The sequence below is a fragment of the Labeo rohita genome, chromosome 15 (assembly GCF_022985175.1).
Source record: "Labeo rohita strain BAU-BD-2019 chromosome 15, IGBB_LRoh.1.0, whole genome shotgun sequence".
In the NCBI taxonomy this organism is placed as follows: domain Eukaryota; kingdom Metazoa; phylum Chordata; class Actinopteri; order Cypriniformes; family Cyprinidae; genus Labeo; species Labeo rohita.
Window position 1 is genome coordinate 13,523,023 of NC_066883.1, and position 15,050 is coordinate 13,538,072.

At 32.3% G+C, this 15,050-nt stretch overlaps 1 protein-coding gene across 1 annotated transcript in view; it reads left to right on the forward strand.

The window, feature by feature from the left end:
• The window catches only part of gbe1b (glucan (1,4-alpha-), branching enzyme 1b), a 205,877-nt gene that overhangs the window by 121,142 nt on the left and 69,685 nt on the right, over positions 1 to 15,050 (forward strand). Inside the window, 1 exon segment of the mRNA XM_051129146.1 lies at positions 146 to 317. Coding sequence (XP_050985103.1) covers positions 146 to 317 — 172 coding nt within the window.

Here is a 15,050-nt window from a genome sequence, read left to right on the forward strand (position 1 = left end):
CCATGATGTTTTTGTGTAGTACCGGACAAATGGTAGTTGTTCCCCGTTTTTCTCCAATAAGGAGCGCAACTAATCAACAGCTATTCATCAACTAGAAAACAGTTCACCTAATGTGGTGGTATTGTTGATCTGCTCGTTCTGTCAGGCCCTGGTAGGAGACAAAACTCTGGCCTTCTGGCTGATGGACAAGGAGATGTACACCAGCATGAGCGCTTTGATTCCCATGAACTCCGTTATTGATCGGGGCATCCAGCTCCACAAGATGATCCGACTGCTTACCCACGGCCTGGGAGGAGAGGGCTACCTAAACTTCATGGGTGAGTCTTTGCATTCATTTTTAAAAAACTAGTCCACAGTTTGATGTGCAGGAGGTTGGTGAATTATCTCTGCAACAATCTACTAAGAAAAAAAAATAAAAAATACGGTGATAAGAAAACAAACAAAAATGTGCTTTGATAATATCATTCTAAAGCTTCCTTGCACCAAGACAGCTGTAATGTAGAAAATGTACTTTTGCACTTTGCTCTTTTTGTTTGTTTGTTTTATTTTGTTGTTTTGCACCAAAACAGCTGTAATTTAAAAAATATGCTTTTTTACTTTGCGCTTTTTGTTTTTCACTAAAACAGCTGTAATTTAGAAAATATACCTTTCACTGTGCCCTTTGTTTTGTTTTTTTGTTTTTCACCAAAACAGCTGTAATTTAGAAAATGTACTTTCACTTTGCACTTTGCTTTTTTTGTTTTGTTTTTTGTTTTGTTTTGCACCAAAACAGCTGTAATTTAGAAAATGTACTTTCACTTTACACTTTACTTTTTTGTTTTGTTTTGTGTTTTGTTTTGTACCAAAACAGCTGTAATTTAGAAAACATACTTCTGCACTTTGCTCTCTGTGTTTTTTTTTTGTTTGTTTGTTTTTCACCAAAACAGCTGTAATTTAGAAAATGTACTTTCACTTTGCACTTTGCTTTTTCTTTTGTTTTGTTTTGTACCAAAACAGCTGTCATTTAGAAAATATACTTTTGGACTTTGCTCTTTTTGTTTGTTTTGTGTTTTTTTTTTTTTTTTGTTGTTGTTTGTTTTTTATTGTTTTGCACTCAAACAGCTGTAATTTAGAAAATGTAGAAAATATTTAGAATTTAGAAAATATACGTTTGCACTTTGCTCTTTGCTTTTGGTTTTATTTTGTTTAGTTTTTTTGTTTTTGACCAAAACAGCTGTAGAAAATATACCTTTTGCACTTTGCTATTTGTTTTTAGTTTTGTTTTGTTTTTACATCAAAATAGCTGTAATTTCAAAAATATACTGCGCTTTGCTCTGTTTTTTTTTTTTTTTTGTTTGTTTTGTTTTTTTGTTTTAGAAATTATGCTTTTGCACTTTGCTCTTTTTTTTTGTTTTGTTTTGTTTTTGTTTTTTTATTGTTTTACACCCAAACAGCTGTAATTTAGAAAATCTAAGTTTGCACTTAGCTCTTTGTTGTTGTTTTTTTGTTTTTGTTTTTTTGTTTGTTTTGTTTTGTTTTTTTTGTTTTTTGCACCAGAACAGCTGTAATTTAAAAATATGTTTTTATTTATTTTATTTTATTTTTTTTGTTTGTTTTGTTTTGTTCTTTTTTTTAGCATTAGAGGGACATATCCCGTATTTTTTGTTGTTACAAGTATTATATGCATTACATAAACTATTGTCTACTATAAAATGATTAAGGAAAGTAGCTAGTTTTGAACACAGCAGATATCTGTATACAACAATATCTGTTGTTGTTGTTGTTGTTTGTTTGTTTGTTTGTTTGTTTGTTTGTTTGTTTGTTTGTATTTTGGTCACTCATGCATGTCTGCAAGTCTGAAACCTACATTATGTTTACAGAGTACATCGTTTGCATTGCATTGTGTATTGATGCTGCTTAGACTGAATGGGCTATCAGGTAATGTTAACCATTAGCTGAATTAGCCTTTTTTTTAGGTATTGTTTTTGCAAGCTCACATTCAGGTCTGGCTCCATTCTGGTATTTAATTCCATCTTTTCAAAATCCAGTCACTATTGTGTTTCATTAACAGCTCCATTTTGGCTCGACACATCATCAGTTGATCATTACAGCTATTTGTAATATTGTGGTCATTATTACTGGAAGTGGTTGACCGTCAGCCCATGCAGTGTACTAGCCCCACCTGCTGACCAGGTGCTGACGCTGTGCTGCCACATTACATAAATGAACTCACCGGTTCAGTTTAACAGAGACAGTGTTTTCCCCAGCCAAGGCTATATTCATATCACACAGACGACCCAAACCCCACAGATTAGCTTGTGTTTGTGAGCATATGGGCAGACTCATCCATGATGCACACAGGAGTGCTGTTATTGTTTACTGCTGTTCTTGTTCTGCCAATACCACTAACAGTAATGACAGCTACAGATGTGGACTGCCTGATGTAGACACTCTCTACTCTTCACTTGTAGTATATCTGGAAAAAGCTTTTGTCTGCTGACTGAAATTACTCTCATAATGGTGTTGTGCCCCAGTAGAATATATATATTTTTTTCAGTCGGTTAAGCCTCTGAAAGCCAAAGGCTTTAAGCCAAAGAATTTAAAATGTAAAGAGACAGCAGGTATGTTTGCTCGCAAGAAAACATAATCAGTTCAGCTCTGTAAAAGATCTTCAGATGAAACATGACTTTATTTATTTATTTATTTGTTTGTTTGTTTGTTTATTTATTTGTTTATTTATTTATTTATTTATGTATGTCAAAGAAATATCAGATTGTCAAATTGAATTGTTTATATATATATATATATATATATATATATATATATATGTATATGTATTATTTAAATTTTATATTGTTTTATTAAAAGAGAAGGCAAAACATAACAAATTATTATTTTATTTTATTATTTTATTTATTTTTTTATTTAATTAATTGGTTTGTTTGATTGTTTTATTATTATTACTATTATTATTATTATTATTATTATTATTATTATTATTATTATTATTATTATTATTATTATTGTATTTAATTTTTAAACTTTATTATTTGCTATGCCAAAGACATGTCAAAACATGATAATATTCTTTATTTTATTATTTTATTTTATACTTTTTTACATTTATTTATTTTGTTTGTTTGTTGTATTATTTTTTTAGTAGTTTTTAAATAAATCACTTAATTTGTTTGTTTATATTATTATTATTATTATTATTATTATTATTATTATTATTATTATTATTATTATTATTATTTATGTCCAAGAGATGTTAAAACATAAAATAAAAAATTCTTTATTTTATTAATTTATTTTATTTTTTATATTTGTTTGTTTGTTTGTTTGTTTGTTTGTTATATTTTTGTATTGTTTCATGCCAGAGATGTCAGATGACAAAAAATTATTTCTATTTCTATTCTAATGTATAAATAAATAAATTTATTTATTTAATTATTTATTATTTAATTTTTATAAATTGTATTACTTATTTCAAAGACATGTCAAAACATGACAAAATTCTTTTGTTTTAATTTTTACTTTTTTTACATTTATTTGTTTGTTAGTTGTATTTTTAATATTTTTTTTTATGTCAAAGAGATGTCAAAACATGACAAAAAATATTTTATTTCATTTATATATTATATTTTCATTTTTATATTTTTTATTATTTGTTATGCCAAATAGATGTAAAAAAAAAAAAATACTATTTATTTTATTTTATTTTATTTATTTATTTTTTTTTTTATTTTATTTATTTTTTTTATTTTACACCAGTAAAATCCAGGATGTAAAACAGTGACATGTAAAAGCGAATGCCCTCTACAGAGGGCAACATAAATTGTGGGGTCCCAGGATCATTAAGATTTATCTGGACTTGAATTACTGCCTACCAATTAAACTTTTAGTACAACAAGGATAAAGTACTAGGCATTATTCAAGTTTCCGACATTTTCCGGCTTATTCCTGAAATAAATGACATAAAAACGTCTCACAAAATAATTAAAAGGTTCAAATTAATCATTAAATGGGAATTTTAGGTTTTTGTCTCTCTTCTTGCTTGTTCTTTAAAGTTTAAAAAAAAAAAATTCCCTTAACGTTGCCTTTTCATGCTCTTTATAAAATGAAGATAACCAACAAGCCAAAGTGAGAAGACAAAAAAATGGTAAATACAGGACGACGTGTCATGTCAATGGATCAATGGCTGTGAAGTCATTTAGCCAGTGCAAAGCAAGAACAAATTGTTTGAGCAAGCAAATCAATTTGAGCTACCCTCAACTCGACGAAGCCTATCTATTTATTCTCTAGTGGCAAAAGATGCTTGCAAACTAAAAGGCCACAAAGAGATGACGGCCATGTTTGCAATGCAGAAAGAAGATGAGCGCTGTGAGGCAGAGGCTCGACATTATAACACACTCGCGAGGCGGCAATGAAACGGCTCAGTGGTTTCATCATTAAATCAGCAGGTGGAGAGTGAGATGAATGTACGCTTGACTTTCAGAGATGGAGAAAAACTTCTGGATCACCTTCAGAAGAAGCGAGCGCCGACTGACTATATTCGAACCACGCTTTTGATCAGTCACAACTGCTGCAGAATTTAGCTAAATTAACATTAAGATAAAATGGCATTCCCAAATGTGCTATTTGGGGAGAAAAAAACCACTGAATGAACGCTTGTGAAAAGAAGTGTGCTTAACTGTATTGATTGCACATTTGTAGTGTACTTCATATGTTTTTCAATTCTTTTTAAAAACCTGTACTTACAGATAATACTATTGCAGTCAAACGGCCACTTGAGTATTACTAATTTGCAGCTTCATCATTATAAATGTGTAATGACAAATATATGACAAGCAAGTTTTAATAGAAATCACTTTAGAACATATTTTATTTTGCCATAAATTCTTATTATATTCGGCACTTAAACCATATTTCAAAGTATGAAGTCACATATAAAGTTGTACTGAAGTTATACTTAAGTGGGTCAAAAAGCACTCAAAAGTTCAGCTTAATATACTATAATGAAATTACAAGAAACTCTAGATGGTGCAGACCGATAGGTTCTAACTCAATCTGGTATAATCACATCATTACGCACATGGCGCAGCTGATTGTTTACTTTCAGATGAAATTGCAGTTCAACATTCAGATACTTCACTATTGCTTGCTGCAGCATGCTTTAAAAACCCTCCACCTCCCTAGCTCCACCTGCTACAGGGTTATTTCATGTATGTCAAAAACATGACGAAAAATATTTATATATGTCAAAGATATGTTAATAACATTTATTTTATTTTACTTTATTTTACTTTATTTTATTTTATTAGTGAAGTACAGGATGTAAAACAATGTAAACACGAATGGAGAGGATAAAATAAAATGCGGAGTCCCGAAAGTTCAGCTTAATATACTAGAATGTATTTACTAGAAACTCTAGTTGGCTCAGGCTGATAAGTTCTAACTCAATCTGGTATAATCACATCATTACTCACATGGTGCAGCTGATTGTTTACTTTCAGATCAGCAGCCAATGAGCTTGCAGTTCAACATTCAGATACTCCGCTAGTGTTTGCTGCAGCATGCTTCAGAAACCCTCCACCTCCCTAGCTCCACCTGCTACAGGGTGATTTCATGTATGTCAAAAACATGAGAAAAAAATGTATTTATTTATTTGTTTATTTATTTATGTCAAAGATATGTTAATAACAATTATTTTATTTTGTTTTGTTTTATTTTATTTGTAAAGTCCAGGATGTAAAGCAATGACATGTTAATGCAAATGGAGAGGACAAAATGAATTGCTGGGTCCCGAAAGTTCAGCTTAATATACTATAATGTATTTACTAGAAACTCTAGTTGGCTCAAGATGATAGGTCTAATTCAATCTGATGTAATCACATCATCACTCAAATGGCACAGCTGATTGGTTGCTTTTGGATTAGCAGCTCAACATTCAGATACTCAGATAGTGCTTGCTGTAGCAGTTGCAGCACACTTCAGAAACCCTCCACCTTCCCAGCTCCACCTGTATAGATCTGCTATGGAGTCATTTCATGTATGTCAAAAACATGACAACAATTAATTAATTAATTGATTAATTTATATATGTATATATATATATATATATATATATATATATATATATATATATATATATAATTTTATTTATTTTTTTATATTTTAGTAGTAAAGTCCAGGATGTAAAACAATGACATGTAAAAGCGGATGCCCTCTACAGAGGACAAAATTAATTGTTGGGTCCTGAAAGATAGCCTTAATATACCATATTAAAATTACTAGAAACTGTAGCAGTTGCAGCACGCTTCAGAAACCCTCCACCTCCCCAGCTCCACCTGTATAGATCTGCTACAGGGTGATTTCATGTATGTCAAAAACATGAGAAAAAAATAAAGTATTCATTTATATATTTTAAAGAGATTTTAAAAACGTGAAAACTATTTTATTTAATTTTATTTTGTTATAGTTGTAAAGTCCAAGATGTAAAACAATGACATGTAAAAGCGAATGCCCTCTACAGAGGACAAAATTAATTGCTGGGTCCTGAAAGTTAAGCTTAATATGCCATATTAAAATTACTAGAAACTCTAGTTGGCGCAGGCTGATAGGTCTAGCTTAATCTGCTATAATAACATCATTACTCACATGGTACAGCTGATTGGTTACTTTCGCATCAGCAGCCAATGAACTTGCACCTCAACATTCAGCTACTCTGCTAGTGCTTGCTGTAGCAGTTGCAGCACGCTTCAAAAACCCTCCACCTCCCCAGCTCCACCTAAATAGATCAGCTACAGGGTGATTTCATGTATGTCAAAAAATATTTAAATTTATTTAAAAAATGTATTTATTTGTCTGTCTGTCTGCTTATTTATATATTTATTTATTTCAAAGATATGTTAAAAAGCATGACATATTTTTATTTTATTTTTTTATTTTTTTTATTTTATTCTTTTACAGTAGTAAAGTCCAGGATGTACACTGATGACATGTAAAGGTGAATGCTCTCTACAGAGGACAAAATGAATTGCTGGGACCTGAAAGTTCAGCTTAATATACTATAATGAATTTACTAGAAACTCTAAATGGTGCAGGCTGATAGGTCTAACGCAATCTGATATAATCACATCATCACTCACATGACGCAGCTGATTGGCGCTAGGCAATGAGCTTGCAGCTCAACATTCGCTGTAGCAGTTTCAGCACACTTCAGAAGCCCCCCACCTCCCTAGCTCCACCTGTATAGATCTGCTACAAGGGAATGTTGCGTATGTTATATATGGAAGTTATTTCATATATGTTATATGTGACCCTGGGCCGCAAAATCAGTCATAAGTAGCACAGGTATATTTGTAGCAATAGCCAAAAATACACCATTGAGTCAAAATTATTTTTTGCACCATACATCAATGGAAATCTTATTTATTCATGTTTCATATGATGTATAAATCTCAATTTCAAAAAACTGACCATTGTGACTGGTTTTGTGGTCGAGGGTCAGATATGTGCATCAGAAAATAGCAAGATTTCATTTTTTGTCGTTATCGCACACCCCTTTTGACAACAGACAATTGATGGAAAATTGAACTAAAAGTTTGCTAATTTGAACACACCTTAACACAACCCAGCAAATTGAAAATATATAGATCTAGGTTTGTCAGATAATTAATGTATTACCTCTGTTTCTCCAAGTCAAAGCTGGAACTGAGGAGAATAAATAAAAGAGACAGGCAGAGAGTATTCAAACCTGAAAAATTGAGTGCGAGATAGAGGAAATGAGCGTAATTGACTGGAAGCTTGAGGTAGTCATGAAGTCCAAAGTCATTTCCTAAACGAATGACTGTTGGCCTGTTTTGATATTTGTCATGATAAAGGCCAGAGTAACTGCATTTTCATTATAGGCTTATTTAATGTTAAGAGCGGACTTGCTTTCGGCTCTAAACGTGTGTTGTGTTTGTGTAAGATGAAGGGGAGGATAAACTACCAGACTGATTGGTCTCTGAAAACGGGGTTGTATGTGATTCAGCTATAGGTCAACGGGATTAATCCTGAATCACATTTTAAAAGGATCATCTCATCTAGCTCAGTGTTTGCGTATGCTAATGGCTGCTCGCGTTTTCCAGACAACCTTGTTTCAAGGGCAGCTCTTGACTATGGCTAGTGCTTTACATTGAAAGACCTGAAAGACTGTTTTCTTTTGAAAAGGAAGAAGTTGTCTCCTCTCCGTAATAAGACGTGATGTTTGTAAAAAATATTCTCAGGTAATGTTTTTTTTTCTGTACTTAAGTCCAACCACATCTAAACCTGAATATTTAAGTGCTTAGTAAGTAGTGATGTGCTGGAATGTTGGCAAACTGAAAATACATAAAACCACTTTTAATGTCTGAAATCATTAGCGATTCTCCAACGGTGTGTTTTGTCAGTGTTTCATACACATAATGTGGATAAGCTAGAAGATGTCAGCTGTGTGGATGCTAGTTGGTTGTCAATAGTATTTTCTCAGTTTTAATCAGTATTAATTTTGCTAAACCAATATATTTTATTTTGGATTCCATTTACCTCAAAAGTCTAATGCTGGAGTTTAAAATGACGTTACACCACAGTGTGAAATCAAGATGGTTGTGTCTGTTGTTAGCAATACCATTTGATAAAAACACATGAAAATCAATATTTTGCACAGATAATGTCAAAGTATCATGTCAACATATATAGGTTGGATAGTACTGAGACAAATTTCGCGATTTGATTTTTATTTACAATCTTGCAATTTGATTCAATTTCAGGCACAATTCATTTAGATCCTATATCAATTCATTTGGAAGAGAATAAAGTTTCTCTCAACTAATGTTGTAAACTATACGATAAACCCTGTCAGTTGGTACATTACTATACTAAATTGATTTTTATAAAACGGATAGTTCCGGTCAACACCCCTTAGCTGTTATAAATTCACTGTAAACCACAGCTTCTTGGGGCTCATTGCTTTATTATAAAAAGGATAGTTCCGATTCTTGGTTCTGATTGGTTGAGCCACGCTCAAAGCTGTTGTAAATTACTCTACAAACATACACCTTTATTTACTTCTGAGTGTTGCTTGGGAACCACTTTGTTGCAGCCACAACTGTTTCTGAGGGACTACATTGTTTGGTGGAAGAATACTGTTTTTATTCACTTGTTAAGTGATGACGTAATGCTTCCAACGAATGCACCAACGAATGCACCAACGAATGCTGTTTCCGGGGCCAAGCCTCAACTTATTTCACTTGAGAATACCTCAACTGCCGTTTATCAGCACTGTTTATTATTTAACCCTCTGGTTGTGTTCGGGTCAGATTGACCCAGAGAAGATTTTCTTTTTCTTGAAAATACTAGTTAACATTATTGCACTAGACTCAGACTTACTGACTTTGTTCACACAGGGTATAATACTTCTCAGAAATTTATTTTCGAATTTTTGTAATTTTTTGTGGGTTTTATTTTACCTATAGTCAATATGACAAAAAATATAAAAAATTTGCACTGTTTATCACACTAGTGCGCTTTAATGTTTAATTAGCATCTGATTAATCATACCTTTTTTCTTTTTTGAATATTATTGTTTTTTACGAAAAAATCTTTTTAGAACAATTTTAACATCCTGTGCTTTTGAACGCGGTCATCACATATACAGCTTCATATACATGAGTTTTCTAATTCAGTAGGTTTGCTCGGTAGCTCACGATATACATGGTTGCACTTGAGTGATGAAGAGCTCCGGTACGAACCCTGTGAAACTATGGTTTGACAAAACACCACAAATCCATATAATGAAGTTAAAATAGCATGGCTACATCCACAAATGTGTTTCATATCACTTTTGCATTTGTTAGTACTATTGGGTTTGGGGTTGGCTTTGGTATAGGGGATATTTCCAGCACAATAGAGCATTAACCTTCAGCGACACTCCCTGGATATTTGAATTCTGAACAGCCACAATACATAATCAAGCAGCAAACTAAAAATGCAGCAATACGTGCCTGTACCAACGTAATAAAAACGTGCTACAGTCACATATTGAACGTGTGTTTTAGCGCCACTCTATGGACGTTCCACTTTGAAACTGCCACGAAACGTGCAGTAAGGTACGTAATTATGATTCTGCGGAAATGTATGTAGGGCCATGTATTTTCATGAGCCTGGGTTGAATATAGTGCATATATTTACGAAAATGCTCCTTTCTAGAGTTCATTTGTTTAGCTAACTAACAAGTTTATGGTCGTTAAATGGCTTCTCTGAGGTAAATGTTCCTTTCTAGAATTAATTTGTCTAGCAACTTCTAATAAGAAGTTTACCACATTTACCTCAGAAAAGCCATTTAATGACCATAAACTTGTTAGTTAGCTAGACAAATGAACTCTAGAAAGGAACATTTACAAATAATATTTCATTAAGTTTTTTATATTTCATTAAGTCATTAAGTTCAACGTCAACGGCATAGATGAATGAAGACACACTATGTGTGATTTTCTGTTTAAAATGTCCAAAAAACACTAGAACAGTGTTATATATTGCATATATATATATATATATATATATATATATACATATATATTTTGTCCAGTCCCTTGTCATTGCTTTGCCTACCAGTAACGTCATACAACCTTGGTTTTATTTTGTAGAAAACATGGAAACATCAAAGACGCTTTAATATGTTGTATGCGTTTAATAGACAGGTGGCGAACGCACAGAGTACCATTATAACAGAACTTTCAACACACTCAAATATATCTAGTATGATAAAACAGCACTGCTTTACCCCACAAACGCCTGACCGGAGGGTGCGGAAGCACTCGCCTGTGGTATAATAAAAGCTTTGCTGCTTTCAAGCCATGTTTCGTGCTCATCTCTCATTAGCAATCGCTCCAGCGTCCTTGTTTTCCTTCATAGACTTTCTGCTCCACCCTGCTTCATACTACAATGATGTTAGTAAATCTTTAATACATTAGCTCATCCATGAACATGATTTCTGCCCGTCAGTCCAGTCAGATTGCATTGGCTGTGGGAATGAAGACAACAACTCCTATGATTTCATGCTCAATCACAACATCATCAAACTACGCCTTTGTTTCTTTGTTTGTTTTCAATATGTCCCCTCTGAGGGCGAAATGACGTACTGTGCCTTTAAAGGAACACTCCACTTTTTTTTAAAATAGGCTTATTCTTCAACTCCCCAAGAGTTAAACAGTTGGGTTTTACCATTTTTTAATCCATTCAGCCGATCTCCAGGTCTGGCGGTATCACTTTTAGCATAGCTTAGCATGGATCATTGACTCTGATTAGACGGATAACATCTTGCTCAAAAATGACCATATATAATGCCGATATTTTTCCTATTTAAAACTTGACTCTTCTGTAGTTATGTTGTGTACTAGGACTAACGTAAAATGAAAAGTTGTGATTTTCTAGGCTGATATTGCTAGGAACTATACTCTCATTTCGGCGTAATAATCAAGGAACTTTGCTGCCGTACCATGGGTGCAGCAGGTGCAATGATATTACGCATATTACGGGTATTACGATATCACATGTCTGAAAGTGACCGGCACTAAGTTTGTGTAGATGCAGAGTTGCAGCCAGCAGTGTAGACGCTTATCAGGTTGCATATTACTATATGCCATAGCATATTGACTGTTTTTCCAGTACTTCTAAAGCACAAAATAATGCACACTACCAAGTACCCAAAAATAACTACTACAACAACTACCTTTAAACAACTACCTTTAACAAATTAGGAGTTTATTGAGGGAAATATGAAATATATGTGTTCCCTAATCTAAAGTGTTTACAAAGTTTTTACTGGAAACTCGAAACTTTCCATCATCCGACTACAAATGATAAGCACTGTCAATTTATGCTGTTTTCAGTTGATGCTTGAACAAAACTTCACTAAACATTATTTGTGGTGCACCTCCCAACAATGATCACAGTAAGCTTTGTGCTTTGTTGCTTCTGAAATTAGAAAAAAAGTCTGAGCTTTCAAATTCTGACAATTTTATCATGAAATTCAAACAATGAATCTGGTTTTGATGCTCTTTTATGTGCTGTGACGGATCGGTGTGTCTGCCTCAGTTCAAGCGGTGGCGTGAACCAATCATCTCTTCAACTTCACCACATTAGAGATAAAACAAACCTGAATGAGCATCAGAAAGTACTGTATTTTGAAAGAAACAATACAACTTACTCAAATCCATAATGTCTTGTGTACTTCAGTCACTCAATCATCAATAAAACGTCTTGTAAACAATGTTAAGTGATTCTATGTTTACCTCAGAAAAGCCATTCAATGTCCATAAACTCAAGTTAACAAGAAAAAACACATTTGGTGACACAAAAACAATATTTCTTATAAAATCATACCGATTTGGGTGTCCGCCATGACACTCGCTTTAAGAAATACCACAAGCGTAGTGATACAAACAGTTAAATGGTTGGAGTTCTGTTATCACTAGAATATTGCACTCCTCTCAGCCAATCAGATTCAAGGACCAGAAAAAACAAAAAAGCTGACGTTTTAATTTATAAATTCAATTTATTTATTTAATCCAATTTATTTAGATGCATTTGAACTAGAAAATGTTGCAAGCTGGATTTGAACCAAGGCAATCTAACCTCTCTAGACTTATGTTCGTAATGTGATTTGCTGTGGCTGAATTTAGTATAGTTATGTACGCACATGTGTCCATCTGTTTCTATTAAATCAGCTCTGAATTGAGCGGCTGTATAACTTTGCACCGTGGGGTGTTTTTTCAGCTCTATATCCAACTTTTAATCAAACGCTGACTTTGAAGCGCTTCACCATGACGAAGCAAACACTAAGCTTTGACTACACCTTCTGCTTCACTTCTAACTGTATTACACACTCTTTTCCCCAGCATTGAATTTCTCTGTGTGTGTCAATTGGGAATCTCAGCTGCCAGCGTGAGGTCCGTGCCACAATACAGCTCTCTGGCTCCCACAGCTTTGCGGCTTCAAGGTATCAGACGCTTTGAAGGGCCGCTCTTCACGTCTGACCACCTTTAAATAAGCTAATGGTAGTTTCATATTCCACCGTCATCTCTATAAGGCTCAAGATTTGTTTTTCTTACTGTAAGGCTGCAAGGCACCAGGTAGCTGACAGGAAATAAGCAAGTCATGAGATTTATTGTACTTGTTTAGTTTGTTACTTATTTTTTTGTTATTTTTATTTAGGAAGGGTGCATTAAATTGATCAAAACTGACAGTAAAAACATTTATAATGTTGCAAAATATTTATATTTTAAGTAACGCTGTTCTTTTGAACTTTATACTTATCAAAAAATGCATAATAAATAAATGAATAAATAAACATTAAGCAACGCAACTATTTTCAACATTGACATAAATAACAATAAGAAAATTCAGCATTGCCATCAACATTTTAAACATTATATTTATCAAAGAATTCTGTATAAAACCTATATTTTACTTATTTTATTATTTTTTTAAAGAACTTATTTTTATTCAGTAAGTGTTAATTAAATTGATCAAAATTGACAGTAAAGCCATTTGTAACATTGTAAAATACTTATTATTTCAAATAACGCTGTTCTTTTGAACTTTATACTTATCAAAAAATGCATAATAAATAAATAAATAAATAAATCCTTGTCCAAAAACATATTAAGCAGCACAAATGTTTTCAACATTGAAATAAATAAGAAGAAGATTCAGCGTTGCCATCACAGGACTAAATTACATTTTTAAAATGTAAAATATTCAAATAGTAAATAGTAAATAGTTATTTTTTATTTAATTATAATATTAAATAATATTAAAATTTAATCTTACCCCAAAGTTAGTATACATTGTGAGGTGTGAAGTTTCAACTGCTAAAAAAAAATATATACATTTTATTTTATTTTTTTATTTATTTATTTTTTACTCTGACATGGACAAGAATGTTGGAACAAAATAAGAAAATAATATATTGTATTATAATTTTATTATAATTCTAATATTTCATTATACAATAGTATTGATATTGTACTACTTTTTGAATATTAAAATATATGTGAGGCCTGTATAGAATTTTTTAGTGATATTATTTTACATTTCACATTATTTTACATTTTACATTTACATTTCACATTACAGTTAAGCACAAAATTCTCATTACTGAAATACAAAAACATAAACTTTAATTAAAAAAAAAAAGTTACATTATACATACATTATAGTAAATAAATAAAGAAAACACCATTTGTTATCATTTCATTTTGTTTACTTGTAATCATAAGTTAAAAAAAAAATTCAAAAAAATCTGTCAGGTTTTTTTTTTTTTTTTTTTTTTTTTTTTAATTACAGTAATGCAATTTCATCTTTTTTCATTACAGCAATGGAATTTTCTCTTATTTGCATTTTATCAGGCCACTGACAGTTGGTAAGGAGTTTAAATGTGCTTAACTGTCATATGTGAATGCACAAAAAAAGCTTGATGGCATTTAAAATAATAAATAATTTAGAATTGATGAAATATGATCTGGACATGTTTTTGACAGTTTTAGTGAGATTCAGCCGTCGTTTAGAGAAGGAACATCTGGCTTCATAATGAAGCATGTGAAGTACACCTCACTACACATCTGCTGTAGGATTCCTGTTGTGTTGATAGGAGTCAATCTATGTACTGAATAAACTCCAGATTTACATGCATGAGAAAAACTTAATCCAAATCCTCTGCTAAAGCCATGCAGCAAACAGATCAGATTCTTCAGATGAAGTTGACTTTCCACTTTGTGAAGTCTGTGGAAGTTTGCAGACTGCCGTTATCGTGTATGTTTCTTTAGGGAAGCTGGGAGAATATTTCACCTGCTGTGATTGTTATTGTTCTGATTCCCTGGTTAATTTCCTATTTCCATATTTTCAGATTTTGAGTCATGGCTGTATCCTGGGATTAGACAACGTTTGTGATCATCAGTAGCGCCCGTATACTACACAGGACTAAACTATGAGAATTTTTTTTTGTTTTTGGTTTGTTAGTTTCTTTTTTTTTCTTCTTCTTCTTC